Here is a 21,689-nt window from a genome sequence, read left to right on the forward strand (position 1 = left end):
ATTCTCGTGATCAAATCTATTCTTCCTGTCTGAGGTTCATTTGTATTTTCTTTAATGGGAGCTGTAATGATTTTGTCTTTCAACAGTTATCATTTTTTTAAATGGATTAATGGAATGTTGGTCAACATAGATTTTTAATCTCTAGTGGCAAGCTACACATAAGCTTAAAGTCCTTTAATAATGGTTTAAGCAGACCAAGTAGGTTTCAAATTTCATTTTAAGAAAAAGTATTTTGAAATGGAGTTAGACGTTTTAGAAGTCTTGCTTGGAGACCGTAGTTTTGTCTAGTCTGACCACATCTAAACTTGGGCTTCATTTTCCCAGTCTGAGAAAGGAGTCTTATGCTCTGTCCCTGGGGTCATAAGAGCCTGACTATCCCTCTCCCTGAAGGTGGCACTATGTGAGTCCCCAAGGGTGACTGCCAGGCTCCTTGCATGGTCGGACCCAGGAACCGAGACCTGGGGGACCAATGAAGACAGGACAACTCTTATCCAAATCGCAGAGCTGCTGCTTTTTTTTCATCATCAATTGCATTCAGGAACTTTGCTTAAAGTTTACCATATAGGCTTTGCATTAGATGAATTTAGCAGATGAGAAAGAGAAACAGTATTTTTTTTTTTAAAGAGAAACCATATTTTAAAAATATAAATTGTCTATATCATATTAGTTAAGGCTCAGTTGACTTGATTTTTTATCCCACAATTAGTGTAAAAGCATTTTTAAAAAAGATGTTTCTTTTGTCAACAGAGTATTATCTGTTCTAACTGTGCTGTGCGTTTCCTATATAGGAACAATAATCATGATTTCCTTTGGTTTTAAGATCCTTTATGGTTATGGTTAATAAAATATTCTCAGACATTTAATTAACTTGATCTTCTCAATGATCCTGTTATTACTAAGCAAAACAGATATTCCCATGTATAAGCACACCTTGGGCATAGTGTGGTTTTGGTTCCAGACTGCTGCAATTAAGTGAAAACCATAAGAAGGTGAATACTGCATTAAAGCAGGTCAAATGAATTTTTTTTTTTTTTTGGTTTTTAGTGCATAACCAAAGTTGTGTTTACACTGTATTGTTGTCTGTTAAGTGTGTAATAGCATTATGTTTAAAACATATACCTGAATTTAAAAGTACTTTACTGCTAAAAGAAAAAAAATTGCTGCCCATCACTTGTGCTTTTAGCAAGTTGTAGTCTTTTTGCTGGTAGAGGGTCTTGCCTCACTGACTGATCAGGGTGGTGGTTGCTGAATGCTGGGGTGGCTGTGGCAATTTCTTAAAATAAGACAACAATAAAGTTTGCCCCATTGGTTGACTCTTCCTTTCATGAATGATTTCTCTGTAGTGGCTGATGCTGTTTGATAGCATTTTACCCAGAGTAGAACTTCTTTCAAAACTGGAGTCAGTCCTCTCAAACCCTGCTGTTGCTTTATCTACCAAGTTGATGTAATATTCTAAGTCCACTGTTGTCATTTCAGCAATCTTCATAGTATCTCCACCAGGAATAGTTTCCATCTCAAGAAACTACTTTATTTATCTATGAGGAGCAGCTCCTTATCTGTTCAAGTTTGATCATGAGGTGGACCCATCTTCAGGCTCCATTTCTTTCTTTCCTTATTTTTTTTTTTTAAATTGAAGTAGAGTTGACATACAATGATACATTAGTTTTAAGCATACAATACTGTGATTAGGCAAGTCTATAATTCTGCTATGTTCCCCACAAATGTAGCTCCCATCTGTCACCATACAACACTATTACAACACCATTGACTGTACTCCCTGTGTGGAACATTTCATCCCCATGACTTATTTATTCCATAGCTGGAAACCTATACCTCTCTACCCCCTTCATCTGTTTTGCCCATACCACCATCCCCCTACCCCCAGTTCTATTTCTAGTTCTAGTCCTCTTGCTGTTTCCACCACAAATGCAGTTAGTCACTGCCACTGCTGAAGTCTTAAATCTTTCAAAGTAATCCATGAGGGTTGGAATCAACTTCTTTCAAACTCCTGTGAATGTGGATATTTTGACCTCTTCCCATGAGTCATGAATGTTCTCAATGGTATAGTAGATTAGTGAATCCTTTCCAGAAGGTTTTCAACATTCTTTGCCTGGATCCATCAGAGAATCACCATGAGATCATTCATCTCATGAAACATGTTTCTTTATCTTTATTTATTTTGAGTTTTCAAGAATTTTAATTACAGTGTAGTTAATATATAGTGTTACATTGTTTCAGGTATACAATGTAGCAGTTCAACAATATTACTCAGTGCTCAGTGTACTTTTTTCTTTCTTTCTTTCTTTCTTCTTTTTTTTAATATTTTATTTGAGAGGGCCCTAGGATTTTTGGAATGGTCAGTTAGCATTGGTCACCAGCTGTGTTATCCCCCTAACGTGAGAGTCCTTTGAAGCTGTGAAGCCAGGCTTTGATTTCTCCTCTCTAGCTCTGAAAGTTCTCAATGGCATCTTCCAGTAGAAGGCTGTCTTGTCTACACTAGAAACCTGCTGTGGTGTGTAGCCGCTTTCATCACTATCGTAGCTGGACCTTCTGGGAGAACTTGCCGCAGCTTCTCCCCCAGCCCTTGCTGCTTCACCTTGTACCTTCTGTTACGGAGCTGGTTCTTTCCTTCAACCTCATGGACCAACCTTTGCAGCTTCAGACTTCTCTCTGCAGCTTCCTCACCTCTCTCAGCCCTCCCAGAATCAGAGACCTAGGGCCTTGCTCGGGCTGGGCTTTGGCTTAAGGGAATATTGGGGCTGGTTTGCTCTCCCCAGACCACTCGAACTTTCTCCGTATCAGCAGAAAGGCTGTTTCGCTTTCTTATTTGTGTGTTCACTGAAGCGGCACTTTTAATTTCCTCTAAAAACTTTTTCTTCACATTCACAACTTGGCTAATGTTTGGTGCAAGAGACCTAACTTTCAGCCTATCTAAGCTTTCAACATGCCTTCCTCGCTAAGCTTAACCGTTTTTAGTTTTTGATTTAAAGTGAGAGATGTGCAACTCTTGCTTTTACTTAAACACTTAGAGGCCATTGTAGGGTTACTAATTGACCTAATTTCAGTATTGTTGTGTCTTGGAATAGGGGGCCCAGAGAAGAGGGAGAGAGATGGGGGAATAGCCAGTTAGTGGAACAGTCAGAACACAGACACCTTTGTCATTGAAGTTTGCCATCTTTTATGGGTACAGCTCGTGGCACCCCAGAGCAATTACAATAGTGAATCAAAGATAGCTGATTACAGATTATCATAACAAATGTAATCATAATGAAAAAATTTGAAATATTGTGAGAATCACCAAAATGTGACACAGAGACACAAAGTGAGCAAATGCTGTTGGAGGAAAAGGCACTGATAGACTTGCTGAATGCAGGGTTGTCACAGACCTTCGATTAGTAAAACACACAGTATCTGCAAAGCATGATAAAGCAAAGCACAATAAAACGAGGCATGTCTGTACAGCAGAGAAAACTTAGCTGCTAAGAAGTTACGTGATTTGACTGAGGTTACTGGCAGTTAAAAGGCACCTGGGTGGCTCACTTGGTTAAGCAACTGCCTTTGACTTGGGTCATGATCTGGGGAGTCCTGGAATGGAGCCAGGGATGGAGTTGGGGGCCTCCCTGCTCCACAGGGAATCTACTTCTCCCTCTCCCTCTGCCCATTCCCCCTGCTCCTGTGCTCTCTCTCATTCTGTGCTCTCTCTCTCTCAAATAAATAAATAAAATCTTAAAAAAAAATAAAAAGTGAAGTCAGAATCTCAATTTCCTGAATCCTTGAATTTTTCATACTGTAATTTTATATAGCTGTGTGCATTGTAATATGTGTGTGTATGTGTATGTGTGTTTGACAATAATAAAGCTCATTTGTAATAAATTTTAAGTGCTACCTAAGGGATAGTAATAGGGAATTAATTTGAATACAAATGAATTGAATTAATACAATTCATTTTGTATAATGAATTGAAAATTACAGCCTATACTTTCAAGCATAGGTTCTAATTCACATTCTCGAATAGGATAATATATATGTATCTGTCTTCTGAAATATATATATATATATATAAATATAAATAGAAACAAGGTGAGTCTTACATCTTCATGTCATTTTTCACACAAGGTATTAAAGTCCTTGAAAAATATCCCATTTGTGCTTAGGCCACGGAGCCAAAAAAGCCGTTGATCCCTTGAGGAGAGGTAGTAATAAAATGTCTACTGTGGACCATACCCGAGACTGGGAGCTGGAGAAGAATTCATTTGCAAGGTCACCCTAAGTCTGTAGATGAACCTGGACATGGGAGTTAAGGCTCTTACCAACAACCACGTTAACTTGGGATTCTCATTAGTTGATCACCCTTGGCAGAACTGATCAGGACCTGCCCCACCAGCTTGCTCAGAAGCAGCTGCCTTCCTTCCCTCTCAGCTCACTGCTTGCTTTATTCAGGGGTGGCAGAGTGGGGGGGGGGGCGCTTTCTGGAATGCAGGCGGCCCTGCTTAGGGCTGGGGGCCTGCCCCACACATCAGGGCATCTGGTGGCTTCACGTCTGAATTCTGGGTGCTGGGCCCTATTGTATCTCCTGGGGCCTGACCTCTGGGCCTAGGCTCCTCTTCTAGGTTCCTGGACTAGAACCAGGTTTCTGATCTAATGCAGTTTTCAGGGGAGCCTGCCCACCTAGCCTCGTGCTCCAGGCCACAGCACCCCCTCAGCCCTGGTGCCCCCCTCAGCCGTGGCCACATACCTGCCTCAACCTGTAGTCTTGCCCAGATTTACCCCCTGTGGTAACTTATGATATTGTATCCTGTGTGATGTAGGGATAGAGTTGGACACTGTGGTTCATGTCCCTCCTCCAACACTGATAGGCTGTGGGACTTACTGACCCTTTCTGCTTCAGCTTCCTCATGTAGGAGATGGGGTAATAGGACCTATATCAAAAAGCTGTTTTGAAGATTGTGTGTGTGTGTGTGTGTGTGTGTGTCCACCACTTAAAAGAGTGACGGACCCTATTTATTTATTATGTTAGTCACCATACGGTACATCATTAGTTTTTGGTGTAGTGTTCCATGATTCATTGTTTGCATATAACAACCAGTGCTCTTGTAATACGTGCCCTCCTTAATAGCCATCATTGGGCTCAACCATTTCCCCCAACCCCCTCCCCTCTAAAACCGTGTTTCTCAGGGTCCACTGTCTCTCACAAATAGTCTCCCCCTCTGGTTTCATTTTTCCTTTCCTTCTTCTAATGTCTTCCATGCTATTCCTTATGTTCCACACATAAGTGAAACTGTGTGATAATGGACTTTATCTGCTTGACTTATTTCACTTAGCATAATCTCCTCCAGTCCCATCGATATTGATGCCAAAGTTGGGTGTTTATCTTTTCCACTGGCTCAGTAATATTCCATTGTATATACAGACCACATCTTTTTTTTTTTTTTAATAAGATTTTATTTGACAGAAATCACAAGTAGGCAGAGAGGCAGGCAGAGAGAAAGGAAGGGAAGCAGGCTCTCTGCTGAGCAGAGAGCCCGACTCTGGGCTCGATCCCAGGACCCTGGGATCATGACCTGAGCTAAAGACAGAGGCTTTAACTCACTGAGCCACCCAGGCACCCTGGACCACATCTTCTTCACCCTTTCGTCTGTTGAAGGGCATCTCGGCTCTTTCTACAGTTTGGCTATTTGTGGACATTACTGCTATGAACATTGGGGTGCACATGGCCCTTCTTTTCACTATGTCTGTATCTTTGGGATAAGTACCCCATAGTGCAGTTGCATGGTCATAGGGTAGCTCTATTTTTAATGTTTTGAGGAAACTCCACGCTGTTTTCCAAAGTAGCTGCACCAACTTGCATTCCCACCAACAGTGTAAGAGGGTTCCCCTTTCTCCACATCCTCTCCAACAGATGTTGTCTCTTGTCTTGTTAATTTTGGCCATTCTAACTGGTGTAAGGTGGTATCTCAGTGTGGTTTTGATTTGAATTTCCCTGATGGCTAATGATGATGAAAATTTTTTTCATGTGTCTGTTAGCCATTTGTATGTCTTCTTTGGAGAAGTGTCTGTTCATGTCCTCTGCCCATTTTTTGACTTGATTCTTTGTTTTTTGGGTGTTGAGTTTAAGAAGTTCTTTATGGATCTTGGGCATCAACCCTTTTTCTGTAGAGTCATTTGCTAGTATCTTCTCCGATTCCATGGGTTGCCTTTCTGTTTTGTTGACTGTTTCCTTTGCTGTCCAGACACTATTTAAATGTGTACCTGATATGACAGCAAGAGATACCTTATACAGCCTTTCAGATGGAACATTAAGTCAAAATAAAAACAGGAACCATTGACCTTACCACTTTTGTCCATTAAATTTCTTTTATGGTGTTAGTTGACTTCATATGAAGTAGATGTTCATGATGATAAAGATTAATAGTTAACAACTAGTGAGCATTTTCTTTGGGCAGATGATATGCTCAACGTTGTATTACCTAATGAAGTTCCCACAATGACCCTGTAATGTAGGTCTTGTAATTATTCTTCTTGTTTACAGATGAGAAACTGAGGCCTGAACTAGTAAGTGGTAGGGACAAAATTAAAACAAAGGACCAGCTTTTAGCTGAGTCCACTGATGAACACATTCTGACCAATTCACTTCATTCAACATCTAGGGGATGGCAGTTGTTTGCAACTGGGTACAAGATGCCATTTTACTTCTCTTCTTAGAAGATTTCCTATGAGATTCTTTGGAGGATGTTTTATCTTTTCATGAAGGCTTTGTAAATGAGGCAGTACACATGTGGATTGCACATGTTCATATCTATCGTGTCTTCACAAATAAAACCTACACCAAAGGGTGACTTGGATTTGTCTCTTCCCAGCCAGGGTAGGAGCTGCCTGTGGGGTAGATACATTAGTAAGAAACTGCTTTCCTATCTGAATAGCAATTCAGTTGACTTACAAAACTTTAACAGTGAGCTCATTTTGACTGATACTGATAGTCAGTGTAAGAAACATGTGGCAGCAGAGATAATAAAACGAACCACGTGTTTCTTCTTAGGAAGAGCTAAGCCTTTTCACGAGGAAAGCTGGAGACAGAATTTTAAATGTCCTGTCAATTCGTTCATTTAGTCTAATTTTCTTTCTCAAAGGGGAAATTGCTCAAGACCATTTTGGTTCCATTCAGTTCATTTAATGCGGTCGTTCTGGGATGTTTTATTTTTACAGTTTACAAATCGAGCCATTCGAAATGGTTAATCATTTCCGAGCTATTGTTTTCAGCCAGTTGGAACCGCAAAGCTTAATAACAAATGGAAAGATGTGTAATTTTGGTTGATTTTCTTTGGTTTCACAAAGAGATGTGGTAGGACGTCCAGTTGGTTTCCAGCTTAAGGTAGTCAGGAAACACTGAGTTCAGGGTTTTTTTTTGGTTTTGGTTTTGTTTTGTTTTAAATATTTCAGCTTATGGCTACAGGTGATTTTTGTTGTGGGTGTCACTTGGAGCTCACTCTTAAGCGTGCTTTCTTCTGGTACATGTTTTCCGGAGAATATGCCTCTGGAAGACAGGGCATGCATTATCCCACGGGTGGAAAAAAAGGAACATGGGGAAGAACTCAGAAGACCTGGATTTTCATCCTGGTTCTGTGGCTAGAATGACTGTTGGACTTCCGGCAAATCCTTTACCTGTTCTGAGCCTCCATTTTCTCATTTGTAAAGTGGAGTGTTGGGTTGGATCATCTCTCTCTCTCTCTCTTTTAAAATTATGATAAAATACACATAACATAAAATTTACCATCGTAAACAGTTCTAAGGGTACAGATCAGCAGTAGTAAGGATATTCCTACTCTCCTGCAGACAATCTCCAGGACTCTTTCCATCTCACAAAACTAAAAATGTCCCCAGTAAACAGCTCTCAGTTCCCCGTCCCTGGTCCCTGGTAACCACCCTTCTACTTTCCATTTCTATGAATCAGACAACACTGTCAGTGGAATTGTACAGCATTTGCCTTTTTGTGTCTGGCTGATTGCATTTGGCATCATGTCCTCAAGGTACCTTGGCGTAGCATGTGCCAGAATGTCCTTCCTTATTAAAGCTGAATAGTATTCCACTGTGTGTATACACAGTATTTTCTTTACCCACGCCAATGCTGTTTGTAAATCTAAACTTGGAAATTTTCCACCATCCTCATCTACTGGCCAAAGCTGTGGCCTTGAAAGGAGCGGGCAGCTTGATCAAGGGATGGGCAGCAGGTTAGGGGTGAATGCTGATCGGCATTTCTGGTTCTGAGGCCAGCGCTGCTTCCCCGAGGGCAGGCTGTGCTCCTGACCGGCGGGGGCGTTCAGAGCATGGGAGATGCAGTGATTCCATATGTGCTAACTTACAATGATGACCCAGCTTTGGTTTAGCACAGTTAGAGAAGCAGCGCAGCATTCCAGTATTTTTTAGTGGGCTTTTCCGAAAAGTCCGTGTTTTATCAGGACTAAGTCAAGTGTCACTTGGTCCCGAGGCATAACAAAGTGGTACCCAACCATGGGGTTCTCCTCCACTCAGTGGTATTTCTATTCTTGAGACAAAGATAATTGCAGGAAAAGCAGCAGAAGATAGACACTGTCCTGTGTTTCCGTCTCCGCCCTCCCTCTCTTTTGTCACGGCCCCTTTGGCATTCCGAGACTCCTTCTTTCTCTGGCTGTATCTTGGCTTTTAAGCTGTTCCCAGTTTTGTTGGTAAAGGCTCACCAGTGCATTTCTCCTTGCAGTCTGTGAAGAAAATTGAAGGATATTTGCCACTATCCAATTGTTATAATTATAGTGAATGGCAGTTGAAAGCAGAAAAGGGCAATTAGAGAGAAAATTCCTTCCTTGTCTGCCAGAGAAGACTGTGAACATGGCAGAGGTAGCTGCTGACACTTTGCTCTTTGTCAGAGGAATTGTTTACGAGCCCCTCCCCCGATCCACCTAGGCTCAGGATCAGGATTAGGACCAGGTGTTTCTGTGCACACGTCTGGATTTCTGTGTCCAGAGCTCTAAAGCTCTGAAAGGCCCCTTCTGTGCTCACGAACTGCTGGCTGATTGCCTTCTTGGGTTCCGCTGAGGCCCCCAGTGCTGCTCCTCGGGTGGAAGAGAATGTGGTGGTGACGTTCTAGATGCTGGTATGTCCGAGCCCACAAGGTGATAAATCCCGTAGTTAGTGGGGCTCATCGTCGTGAACCACGCGCTGGCAGCGTTGAGACTGCTTCTGTCTTGTGGGCCAGGCTATGGGATTCGCGGGGTTTTTAAATGAACTCTCCCCAGAACATTATGAACCACTTAAGCCTTAGCAATCCTCTTTGCCGTCTTGCCCCAAATGTTACTGTGTACCGTGCTTATTTTTTTGGTGTTTTGCTAGCCTTGTGATGTGGGGAGATTTATCTTTTTCTCTTTTATCCAAAATACAGAATTTGGAGAAAAGTGGTGTCTCAAGGACAAGTGACATAGGTAAGTAATGATTTTTTTTTTTTTAACTTATGAGTATGTACCCAGGTATATTTCTTGTAAATTATATTTCAGTGAAATGAATTCTCTTCCTGATTTTCTTTATAAGGTTAGTACTGCTGTGCAAATGTTCTGTCTTGGGTCTGGGCCCACATCTACCCTCACGCAGACCCGAGGAGAACACTTTTCGCATCAACAGAGTGACATGTGATTTGTACTGGGAACAACAGCCATTATGTTAGATTGAATTCCCTTGACCCTTGTTTACTGAGTTTCCAGTAAGGGTGGAGGATTGGGCCAGGTGAACACTGAGGGGGCGATGGGGACAGTAAGACAGAGTCTCTGTCATCAGAGGCCCATACTTAGTGGAAGAGAAGGACTCCCCTCTGCCTGGGGCCCGATTTTCCACTTGCTGACTTGCAGACACTGCTTTCCCCACGGGTCAGCTTACCCACCACACGCTAAACCCGTCCTGAGAACGCTGGTGCAGAAGCAGCTACTTGCATTGTTATAGACACCCCCTGCCCCCGTCACGGCCCCTATGTACCCTTACTTGTCCCCCACTTCAGTGTATTGTGAGCATCTTCAGAAATGTGACCATGACATCACAGTTGTCGTTGCTGCTTTCTGGTATTGTGAGAAATAGGTCCCAGTATGGTGACAAGAGGACAGATAAGACCGACATCTATGTGAACTTTGTCGATGTTGGTGGTCCCAGGGTAGGCCGTGGGGACCGAGGTAGACTCTGGACAGGAGAGAAAGGGCACACTTTCCTTTCTAGGCCTTTCTTTCACAGGCCTGGGCTCTGCAGAGTCTGGAAGGCAGGAGAGGAGCCCTGGGTGGCCTGTGCTGGGGTCCCGGGCATGCATGCCTTCAGCTCTGAGACTGGCATATTGAAGGAGCCTCGTTAGTTCAGTGCTTTCTCTTCTATATGTTATGACACCCTGGATGACTAGCCACTTCTCCCTTTGTGGAGATGTTCTTCCTGCTGCCAACACTTGTGGGTTTGGGCATTTGTTTTTGTATTTATTATATGAAATTTGATGAGGCTCCTGGGGCTCCTTATAGAAAATGATTATTATTTTTTATTTTTAGGGTTGGGAGGGTAGGGGGGAAGGGAGAGAGAGAATCTTAAGCAGGCTCATGTCAGTACGGAGCCTGATGTGGGGCTCGATCTCATGACCCTGAGGGATCATGACCTGAGCGAAAATCAAGAGTGGGACACTTAACTGACTGAGCCACCCAGGTGCCCTGAAAAATCTGAAGATGGTTGTTAAATGAACTAATGTCACTAGTCTAGGATATGGGCTTGAAAGAACCAAGGGGAAGTTACCTGGGTAAGTAAATCAGCACTCCTGCGATTACAAATGGCAAATCTAGTGATAGGTGCTTTGGTATCGGCATATCCAAAAAGACCTCGGGGCCTTATTTGCCACAGTGTCAACCTGAGTCTGCAGGCTTGGGGGCGTTGGGAGGTGGACTGCAAAAGCAGCCCCCCAGGAGAATCAGAGTCTCTCCACACTCAGGGTGAGGTGGCCTTTTTCCTGTTTCGGCTCACTGCCTGGTCAGGAGATGCATGGGTGACAGTTACTCTCACCAAGTGGAATACAACTGGAGTGGCTCTTCATGCACATGTGTGCGTGCGTATTTATCCCTCAGCCTAAACTCCTGAGTCCGCTTGCTGTTCGGCTTTTATCAGAAGAGCTGCACGCTGATTGCTCATCAGAGAGACAGCGGCAGGATGGAGTCTGTGTTTCTACATTACCTCTGTCCCCGAGGGATTAGTGCTTAGTAGACTAATTTCTTATCAGAGAAATAGACTAATTTCTATTAGTCTATTTAGTCTATTAGTCTAAATAGAGAACCTTTGATTTCTTTTTCCTTCAAAGAATTACTATTTCTCCTTCAGGGGTCTTTTCTAGGGACCTTCTTGGTTCCATCACCTTTCCTTAATGCTCTGCAGCTTACCATTGGCCTCAGACCCACACAGGTCCTTTCCCGGTCTTGAGTGATTTATCTTCCTCTTGTGGCCCATCGCACCCTTCATTGTCGTCAGGCACTCGGTGTACGGCCCCTTTATTCCTCTTTCGCCTCATCACCAGTAACTGCCCGATTTGCACCCTATTTCTCAGCCATTCTCAGCTGTTACTGTTTTCAGGGCCCTAATTCCACATGCTCTCCCAGACGTCACCGCCCTCTCTGTTGAGAAGCTTCTCCCACCTCTTCTGTGGCATCCCCAGGACATAGGATCCTCATTGCTTTCTGTGGAGGCCCCACTCTGTGGGGTCCTGGATGGCTCCATGGCCCTTCCCCTGTTTGAAAGCTATTACTCTAAAGATGCACTCTTAGTGTGCACTTAAATCCTTCATGGTCTGATCTGGCTGAGGTAGCCTCCTCCTTTAGCTTCATCGCTGACTATTCCCTTCATCTTTTTCTCTCAAGTACCTAACAGACTCCCCGGTCACCAACTCCTGATGCTGCAGAAAGAAGGCAGGCTGTGGGCTCTGTGATAACCCTGCTTCCTTCTCCGCCTCTGATCTGCCACCCTCTCTGCCTGGGTCTGCAGAAAATTGCAGCATTTTAAAGGAAAGGCAGGAAATGCCCCTTTCCAGAAGGTCTGCTTGCACTTGCTCTCCCCCCTCCCCCACCCCGTGCTCCCGTAGTTCCCCACTTGGCTCTGTACTGTAATGGCTGTCTTATTACCTTGGCTCGGGCTCGCTATTGCTGGGACTGTGCTTCCCTCTCTCAGCACGCCAGAACCTTGCCCTCAGTACAGACTTAGGCACATTTGCTGGATGAGTGCCCAGAGCACGTGTGATCAAGGAGAAGAAGGAAGGTGGTGGTTTCCTAGTAGCAGAAAAAACAAACACAACCCACAGCATGTGACTCAGGTGCAAGCAAAGGAGAAGGATTCACTTTTTTCTTCTTGCAAACCCTCTTTCCCATGTGAAAGGACTGTTGTCTTTGTGGGAGCAGTGGGAATTTTGCTGATCTGGTAGAAGAAAAGGCAGGAGTTGATTACTGCAGTATTAACCTTTTGACAGATGGATTTGCTCTTTTAAAAATCCTCTTATGAATTATTTTGAACATAGGGGAAGCCACAAAGAGTGATACAATGAACATCCATGTATCTAGTTTAAGAAATAAAACATTCCTTATAATGTGGACTTGATTTGGTGTTCTCATGTAATCTTTTATATTTTCTGATCACATGTGATATATCCATCTTATATATATTTGTGCATATCTTTTCACAAACCTTTGATTTATATGGTTATTCCTTTGAAGCTTGCTTTTGTTTTTCAGTCTGTAGGATTCACCTATAATGTCCATCTGGGATGATGCCTCAAGTACCTGTTCATTTTCATTTCTGCATAGTATTCTTATTAGTGGGTATTGGAGTTGCTTCAAATTTTTTCCTTTTACACAATCCTGCTGTGAGCACTCTTATTCTATATCCTTGTTTATGCATATGCAAGTTTCTCAAGGATGATTAGTAGGAGTGGAGTTTCTGGGTTGTTGGGAATGTGCATCTTCAGCTTTTTTTTGCAAAATTTTGCAAAAATTTTTCTCTGAAGTTTATCTCATTTTTAACAAAAGTAAGTCTTTATAACTCCTCTTTTGATATATCACTTACATTAATGTTTCAATACAGTAGAACAAATACTACATTTCAGTTGAAACATGAGATACTTGTACAAGTCTTATCTGTATGTCCTACTTATAAAGCCAAGAAGCTGATTTGAAATAGAGGTAGGTATGTGGAATGTTCATATTTATATAAACCCCCAAAGGAAAAGAATTAGGTCATATTCAATAGCTTGTTGAACATTTCCCTTTAAATTTTTTATTGAGTTTTAACCAAAGAGCATTTGGGGTTATTTTAAGGATCTAGATGGCTCACTGTGGAGCTATTTGCTGTATGAATATTTGAGTGATTGAATAAATGAATGGAACTATAGAACTGAACATGAAAACAATAAAATATATGGGATAAAATTAAAACCAAATTATGTCTCTGAGTCGAGGTGTTAAAAGGAAAGGCACATGGTGGGGGGGTTGGTCCCCATATTTATTGCTATAAGGTGACTGGAGGCTACAGTTTATGTGAGGTCTGCCTTTTGCCAACGCCCCTTTCTGGGCACAGGGCAGTGACCTTAGGGCTGTTTCTATCCGTTGCCTTATTGCAAACTCAGAACCTAATGTGCTTCTCCGTTGTGGGACCAAGCAACCATCTTTGCTGGCAAGACCTCCAATTGTCTTCCCTGGTCAGATGGGCCTAACATTCAAGGGTTTGCTCTGTGCTCGTCATTGCAAGAAAACTGGCCACCCTGAAGCGAGAGTCTAGGGGGCTGGCAAACACTGCCAGTGTTGTTGTAGATTGGCTTGTATGCCACACTTCTTGTGAGGCTCCTGTGGAATAGTGGCTGTTTTCCTGGAGATAACATGTAATTCTGGCCAGGAGCCCTGTGGAGTAAGTAGAAATTATGGAGTTATTTATTTGCAAGCTCTCGTGACCTGATGGGACAGAAGTCGTCACTGTTGATTGTCACCTTAAAGACCCATCCAAAACATTTTTGAAGTGGTGTTATTAGTTTGCTAGGTTTGCTGAAACAAAATGCCACAAATTGTGTGTCTTAAAAATGGAAATGCATCTCACAGTTCTGAAGGGGGATGTCTGAGCCCAAGGTGTGGGCAGGGTTGGTTTCTTCTGAGGCCTTTCTCTGTGACTTGTAGAAGGCTGTCTTCTCGCAGGGGCTTCACATCATCTTCCCGCTGTGTATCTGCGTCCAGATTTCCTCTTTGTGTAAGGACACCAAATATACTGGCTTAGGTCCCCCACCAACAACCACATTTTAACTTGAGTGCCTCTTTGTAAAGACTCGGTTCCAAGTAAGGTCACATTCGGAGGTCCTGGAGGGTTGGACTTGAACCTGTGGTGTTTGAGGGATGCCCTTCAACCCATAACAAGCCACGGTGCAAGGTAGGGTTATGTGTGACTCATTAGAAGGCTAGTGGCAAGCAAGATTTTCAGCTACCGGGGAGGCTAGTGTTGTCGACGTTTTCCTACTTTCTCACATTTACCAGTTGTGCTTTCGACAGACGCAGGAGCAGGTGCACATTTGTTACTGCAGATTTGATGGAGTACAGTGAGCTTATTTGCTAACTTCTAGGAAGGATGTTTCAGAGATCAGTTCAAAAAGAGATTTTTGTCGCTATGATTACATTTAAATGGATTTTTTTATGGCCCGAAGGCTTGCCTTGCAGCTTTTCTTTTTTAAACTTGCTTTTAAGTTTATTTCAGTTGTTGAAAAATAAATACCTGAAATCTTTTTTTTTTTGGTTCTAGATTTAAAAGGAATTGTATTTGTAATCCAGAGTCAAAGTAATTCTTTTCATGCAAAGAGAGCAGAACAGTTAAAAAAAAGCATCTTAAAACAAGCGGCAAATCTTACACAGGTATGTAGTGATGGCTGGGATGTCTGCTAGTTACTTGTTTGTTGTTGCTTTCATTTTTTCCAGAGTACTCCATATGTAGAGAATCCATTTCATTTAGATAGGAGTAACTCTTCTGACTTGTTTTGTTTATTTAATATCAACTTGTTTAAAATGTTCTTATTAATTCCGGATGCTCAAAGTCTCACTTTCTAAGTTCTTATTTTTTTAAATTTAAGAGACTTGCATAATTGTGTAGGACTATTGTGGTTTTGTCATAAAGTGTGATAAAAAGAAGTGGAAGGAATAACATTATAAAAGCAGGGCTTAAAATAGCAGGGATAATTAATATTCAAAATTTTAGTACCAGGTTCTTAGGCAATTTTCATGTTGAAATAACATTTTCATTAACCTTAGTGTTTCCTCCATGAGTCTCTTAATCTGTTTTTTAATTGGATATCATTAATTGAACTTTTGGGTTGATTTGTAATGCAATATCCAAGAAGGATTATGGAGAGAAAGATCGACACATGCAGGTACATATTTTAATAATGTTTAAAATAGGCATGAACTGAATCTAAAGCTGCTATGAATAATGCTGGAGGTTTGGGTAAAGGAAGATCTACCTTCTTGTCTTGCTATAGAGATGCTTTCTTTAGCGGAGCAAAAAACATTTTGCCAACCCTGCTCACTACACTGCCTTGCTGTGGCCTTCAAGACACACATGCTTGTCTATAGATGAAGGCCATCCCGCAGCTCTGTTGGCAAGAACTCTTTGACAGGAGATGTGTGTCTCTGATGGATTGCTTTCTTTCTGTTGGTGGGTACTGGGAAATAAAGGATTGTAAATAGCCATGGACAAATTAGCCTTAATGGTATTCAAGGCTGAGATAGTGCTGAGCATAAGGTTTAGTTGTGCTTAACCTTTAAATGCTTTACCTATAAAATTCATCCAACCTCCTAGCATCCTTATAAGGACAGGTCCTTGCCTCCCCTCCTTGGAGCGTCACAGCTTCTCAAGGGAAAGGAAAGACTAGCATGCTAGAGACAGATTGTTTTTTGGTAATTGGAGATAGACGCCGGTGATGAGTTTAAAATACTTCTTTGTTTGGTTATGCTGAGTGAAATAAGTCAAGCGGAGAGAGTCAATTATCATATGGTTTCACTTATTTGCGGAGCATAACAAATAGCATGGAGGACATGGGGAGTTAGAGAGGTGAAGGGAGTTGGGGTAAATTGGAAGGGGAGGTGAACCATGAGAGACTATGGACTCTGAAAAACAATCTGAGGGGTTTGAAGCGGCAGGGGGGTGGGAGGTTGGGGGAACCAGGTGGTGGGTATTAGGGCACGGATTGCATGGAGCACTGGGTGTGGTGCAAAAACAAGGAATACTGTTATGCTGAAAATTAAAAAAAAAAGAATAGAGACATTATAATATTTTTCTGATATTAAAGTCATTGAAAGAATAAAAAAAAAATACTTCTTTGTTTGGAAACCCAACTTTGGATATTTCCTTCTACTAAACCTTATCTGATTTCGTCAGAGAGACAGACATGAAGCAACCTTGACTGGATGGCTTTGTTCCATTTGCTCTCCTAAAGCACTAGTGGAATGGCCAAATGAAGGCCAAGGCAGAGAGGATGGGGAATGTGTAGCCTGAATAATCCCTCAGTTGGGTTCAGGCAGACATTAATGGAATTTAGTTCAATTAGGCCTTGGCAGTTGCCTTGGATTGCATAATCAGTAATGACACCAGGACAGACTTACGCATCACTTACTCATATGAGTTAAGAGCTTGTGTATCTTTATGTAATCATGTGTCCTTGTTCTCAGAAATACCTTCCCTCTCACAGAGGGAATCGTGTCTTTTAGATTACGTATCTTCCCCATTTAATCCAGCTTGTTCTGCTTTTTCTTCCTCCTGAGCACCTTAAACAGAATGGGTATTCAGCCTATGGCAGTGGAATTGAATCAAGAGGAAATTGAACAAATTAAAATGAAAATTTGGTTTAGGTAAATTATTTTCTCTATTTAAAATTTTGTGGTTAATTCTTAAATTGATAATGGTGGACCCCTCTCATACCTCTCTCATAAAATAGCTATTTTACTTCTTCCAGTGAAACAACAGAATGTGGAGAAAAGAGTTGTATAAAAAGATTGAGTATGAGTTGCTTCTAGGAAAATAGGATCTCTTGAATGAGTGAATCTTCGAGAGACAGTATGGAGAAGAAGAAGAAAATTCACTTGGCTACATTAACGCAGACAACATAGCAAATGAGTTAAGGAAGGTGGGGGTTTACTTCCACTCACAAATAGTCCCATGGGTGTGTGGCCGGAGATTGGCAGCTCTGTGCCAGAATCCTTCTGTTTTGTTACTTTACCATCGGCTAGAGTGTCTTGTCCTCATTGGCATGGTTGGAACTACCACAACATTGGCATTCTTGTGTATGCAGGACAACCACTTTCCTTTTAAGGTTTGGTCCCTGAAGTGGTATATGTCTTTTCTTTCATTTCTCCCTACATCCCACTGTCATGTGGGCACATGTAGGTTGCGAAAGGTAATCTTTAGTTGGGTGGCCTTTGGATCCAGTCAAAATGCAAGGAGTTCTAATCTCTGGAAGGAGGAAGGTGATTATAATCACTAAAAGGAAGAAGAGACAAATGGACATCACTGCTAAAGTCAGGACATTGTTTATACACCAAGGACTCCCCTAGTCAATAGAAGAATTTATCTATGAACCTCCCATTCATTCACTCATTCATTCAGTATTTACAGAGCAAAGCACTGGCCATGCAGGCATCAGCAAAACGTAGTCCTTGTGCTTGAAGAGCCCACAGTCCAGGAGAGGAGACAGGCCCATACATGGACAATTTTAAAGCAAGGCTAAAGTGTAGAAAGACAAATACTGCATGATTTCATGTACATGAGATATCTAAAAATAGTCAGATTCATAGAATCAAAGGCCAGGGCGGTAGTAACCAGGGGAGGGGAAATGAGGAGTGGTATATGCAAGGAGTTTCAATTAAGTAAGATGACTGAGCTCTGGGATTGGCACTCCAGCATTGTACTCTGTTGTACATTAGAAAGTTTTTGCCTTGTTGCAAGGACAGAGCTCATGTTAAGTTGTTCTTGCCACAGTACAATAAAAATAAATAAAATATCAGGCACTAGAGAGGTTAAAGAGGAGGGTGGGAGCAGGGAGGCTTCTCTGTAGACAACCGGGGGAAGGCAGCCAGGGTAGAAGCATGAGTGTGTTGCCCAGGATGTGGGGCGGTGTAGGTGCTACAGCCCAGAAGGTTAGGTAGGGACTGACTGCAGATGAGCTGTAGGTCTTCTTAAGGGTCCAGGCCTTTCTCAGGGCCTCTCAGGGGATGCTCTGGGCATTTGAGAACTATTTCTTTGAGATCCAAGACATTTAGCATCTCTGGCCCCTGGCAGTACATGCAGGAGGAACCCACAGTCCTGTTACTACAAGCACTGCCTGTTGAAAATGACTGGCTGGGGAGAGCCATTAGGGCCTCCTTGTGTCAGCTCTGTATTTTAAAACCATCACTCCAGTGGCTGTGAGGAGGGCAGCTAAACAGATAATGAGCCCGGGGTAAAGAGCCTCATCTCAGGTCACTGGGAATGGTCCAGGGTGATGCTGCTGAAAGTGTGGGTGCTGACCTCTGCTGATGCTTCACCACAGGCAGTGTGAGAGGCACGGGGCCAGGGGAGAGGGGTGGAGCTGGCGGGGAGGTTGTGGTAGGGGATGTGAGGCCAGAATGGGGGCAGTTGGGGTGAAAAGTGGAGAAGTTAGGACCAGAGTCCAGGTCGGGCTGAGGTGGGGTGGAGTGGGGCCGCCATCTGAGGCAGAGGCTGGGATTCGTGGGTTTGCAGGCTCTGAGAGGACTGCAGGTTTCTGCCCATGACATCTGAGGTGGAGGTGTCACATGCTTGAGGCTGGATGTTTGTTTGCTTGAAACTCAGGAGGACAGTTTGACCAGAAGGTGGGATTTGGAATCAGGAACATATGTAGGCAGTGGCAGAAAGCTTGAAGGTGCTTCTTCCGGGGGGAAGTGGGACTGTGGGGGAAAACCAGGGTTTGGGGACTGGGCAGAGCATGAGCAGCCCTCTGGGGATGTAGGAGGAGTGCGTGAGACACACAGAAGGAGCACGGTCGGATGTCAGGGACGCTGAAGGAATAGCCTCTCGAACAGTGATCGCTGCTGTCTTGTTATCCCAGTCGAACTTGTAAGACAGGGTCTCAAAACTGGCCATGCCACTGGGTCGTCTTGCTGTGGGGACTCCTGCCCATGCACTTACTTCGGGAGGTGTCTCCACTCGGAGCACTTTGCTGTTACTGGTGCTCTTGTTATTGTTACTTTTCTTAATGATGGTTAAAAAAGAAAAAAGCAAAGCATGTAAAATCTGCCCTCAACCATTTTTAAGTGTAAATACCGTAAAGCACATTCACACTGCATAACCAGTTTCCGGAGCTTTTTGTCTTCTCCACAGAAACTGGATGCAGACCCATGACGCAACTCTACATTTCCCTTCCCTCCGCGCTTGAGAACCCTTGGACGTTGTCTCTATGAATCCGACGGCTCTATGTACCCCTCGTAAGTGGGCTCATAGAGTATCTGTCTTTTTTTTTGAACAGGCTTATTTTACTGGATGTACCGTCCTCAAGGTTCATCCGTGTTGTAGCCTGTGATGGGGTTCCCTCCCTTTAAAGGACTGAATGTTTGTTATTCTTACTTTGACGGCCTAGGTCCGCCACAACAGACGGCAGGGTGGACAGCACTTTCTGGGATGCTCCTCTGGTGTCTCCCACAGGCTCCCCTGCAGTGGCCTTGCTCCTCCAGGGCATCTGTCCTACCCTCAGACTCCAAAGGGAGGCGAGCCCTGCTCTATACTTCTCTTTGTATCCCCCACAGCTCCTCATGTTCTGCTGCATGTGGACAATAGTAGAAACTGCATTTTTCACTGATAGATTTTTCTCAGCTTTTAAAGCTTAGAAAGCAGTTCCATTTAACTTCCGTATTTACCTTTCCTAGCACTTTATTTTATGCTTCTGTTTTCAGTTTGCTTATCCTTAATTTTTATTGTCCTTTCCATGTACACTTTGCACGTTCCGCGTGTTGAGTAGCTGTCTCAGATTGCCACTAGGTGGCAATATTGGTTTTACGTTTAAAGACACGTAATTAAGCAACATCATTAAGCAAACCCTTCTTCTCCAGCATTTAATTTCTGTGATAATAAATGGAGTCTAGACTAAAGCAATAAGGAAACTTCCCTTTAATTATAAGATAGTCTACTTTTCTTATTCTGAAATTCTTTCCTAGGATGGAAGCCAACTGTGAATACTGAGGTAGTTATGACAAAACTTTAATGCTTAGATTTAATTTGTTCACAAGATCCTGCCTTTTAGTAGTTGAAATGGCCAGGGACATTTTAGAGTCTGCAACTATACTGGATACTGGTTCATTTTTTTCTCTTTATAGGGGTGTTTTTTTTGTTTTGTTTTAATGGTATACATGTGATTTATTGAATTTTAAAGGTTGAATTTTAAAGAATTTAAAGTCGAATTTTAAAGATCCAGAGATAGTTGACAGCTAACACAGTGTTTGCGGACAATTCCTGGTGGCAGTATTGGGATACCCTGACCTAGAACTACATGAAAATAGAGCAATGAGGTTAACTTCAGAGAATTAATTGTTGAGATCCACAAAACATGTAGGTGGGCCAAAGTCCCTTTAAGAGGTAGGTATGACTCCCTACTTAAAAATTTAACTAGAACTCGTTTTAAGAAATTGATGTATTTTTGAGAAAGAATTGACACCTCATTCATCAGCCACAGGAGAATCTAAGGCAGAAGTTGTCAGGGCATTCCTAGCTCTGTGGTGGGGAGCATGCTCTCTTCTTCGAGGATGGGTCAACCCTATGGTTTGGCAGATGTGTGCTGTACCTCAGTTGAACAGGATGCCTGGGGCTCTCATGTCACTGGGGACCTGAATCAGGAAGTGTTCAGGTTGCAATCTGGGTTTTCCCCATAGATTTGCCCACCATGAGCATTCACAAAATTTTCTTGCTAAGGGTGGAATCAACAGTAGTTTTATCTTTGAATATTTATCTGATAGCCCAAAATATCTATTCCTCCCACACTGCCAGATGTCTAGAACTGCTGTTTGTTTATTCATTACCCTTGTCAGGTTGCACTTGACTACAAAATCTGCCAAAAATTAAGGTGCAAAAATTTAATGGTTTCTGTGATTATGCATCTGCTTCTAGCTGTTCTCTTTTCTTTGGCAAGTTGTTACCTAGGCCTGTTTTGCCTCAAAGTGCTAAAATGTGGTCTTATTAAGAACACAAACATTTTTCATCATTTTAAATGAGAATATAAAAACAGGAGCCTAAACTAACTTTCCGTCTGAAACTTAGTACTATACTGGGAGTTGTTGCTAGAGTGGTGAAACTCCCTTATTTCTAAAATACTTTGGGTCATTTTGAGTTGTTCTGTCCATCTCCAGTTTTGAAGCTTATAAGACAGCTTATAATGACTCTGTGGTTTACAATTGGATGTTTCTTCCAATCAGTCAGCTAGCAGACTTTACCAAGTGCTCTTCTATGTGCAGAGTACCGTTCTTGATTGCTGGGGAGTGACAGGTTAGAAAGATCCTCAAGCTCTTTGACTTCCTTATGAGTAGGAGGTAACTGCTTCATAATAGAAATGACTATATCATTAGGTAGATGCTAGACGTCAAGATAAGCATCTTCAAAAATTTATCCAAGAAATATTAGTTGGTCATCTGTGATTGTATTAG

General features: G+C 42.5%; 1 protein-coding gene across 6 annotated transcripts in view; it reads left to right on the forward strand.

Annotated features, from left to right (window-relative positions):
- The window catches only part of B3GLCT (beta 3-glucosyltransferase), a 118,214-nt gene that overhangs the window by 14,471 nt on the left and 82,054 nt on the right, over positions 1 to 21,689 (forward strand). For all 6 annotated transcript variants that reach the window (XR_014303530.1, XR_014303531.1, XR_014303532.1 and 3 more), the window contains exons 3-4: positions 9,410 to 9,449; positions 14,797 to 14,906. Coding sequence is in view for 3 of the 6 variants with exons in the window: in XM_082701486.1 (XP_082557612.1) it covers positions 9,410 to 9,449; positions 14,797 to 14,906 (150 nt within the window). In the remaining 3 variants the exon portion in view is untranslated. The remainder of the gene's footprint in view (positions 1 to 9,409; positions 9,450 to 14,796; positions 14,907 to 21,689) is intronic.

This window comes from Mustela nivalis, assembly GCF_964662115.1.
Source record: "Mustela nivalis genome assembly, chromosome: 15".
NCBI lineage: Eukaryota > Metazoa > Chordata > Mammalia > Carnivora > Mustelidae > Mustela > Mustela nivalis.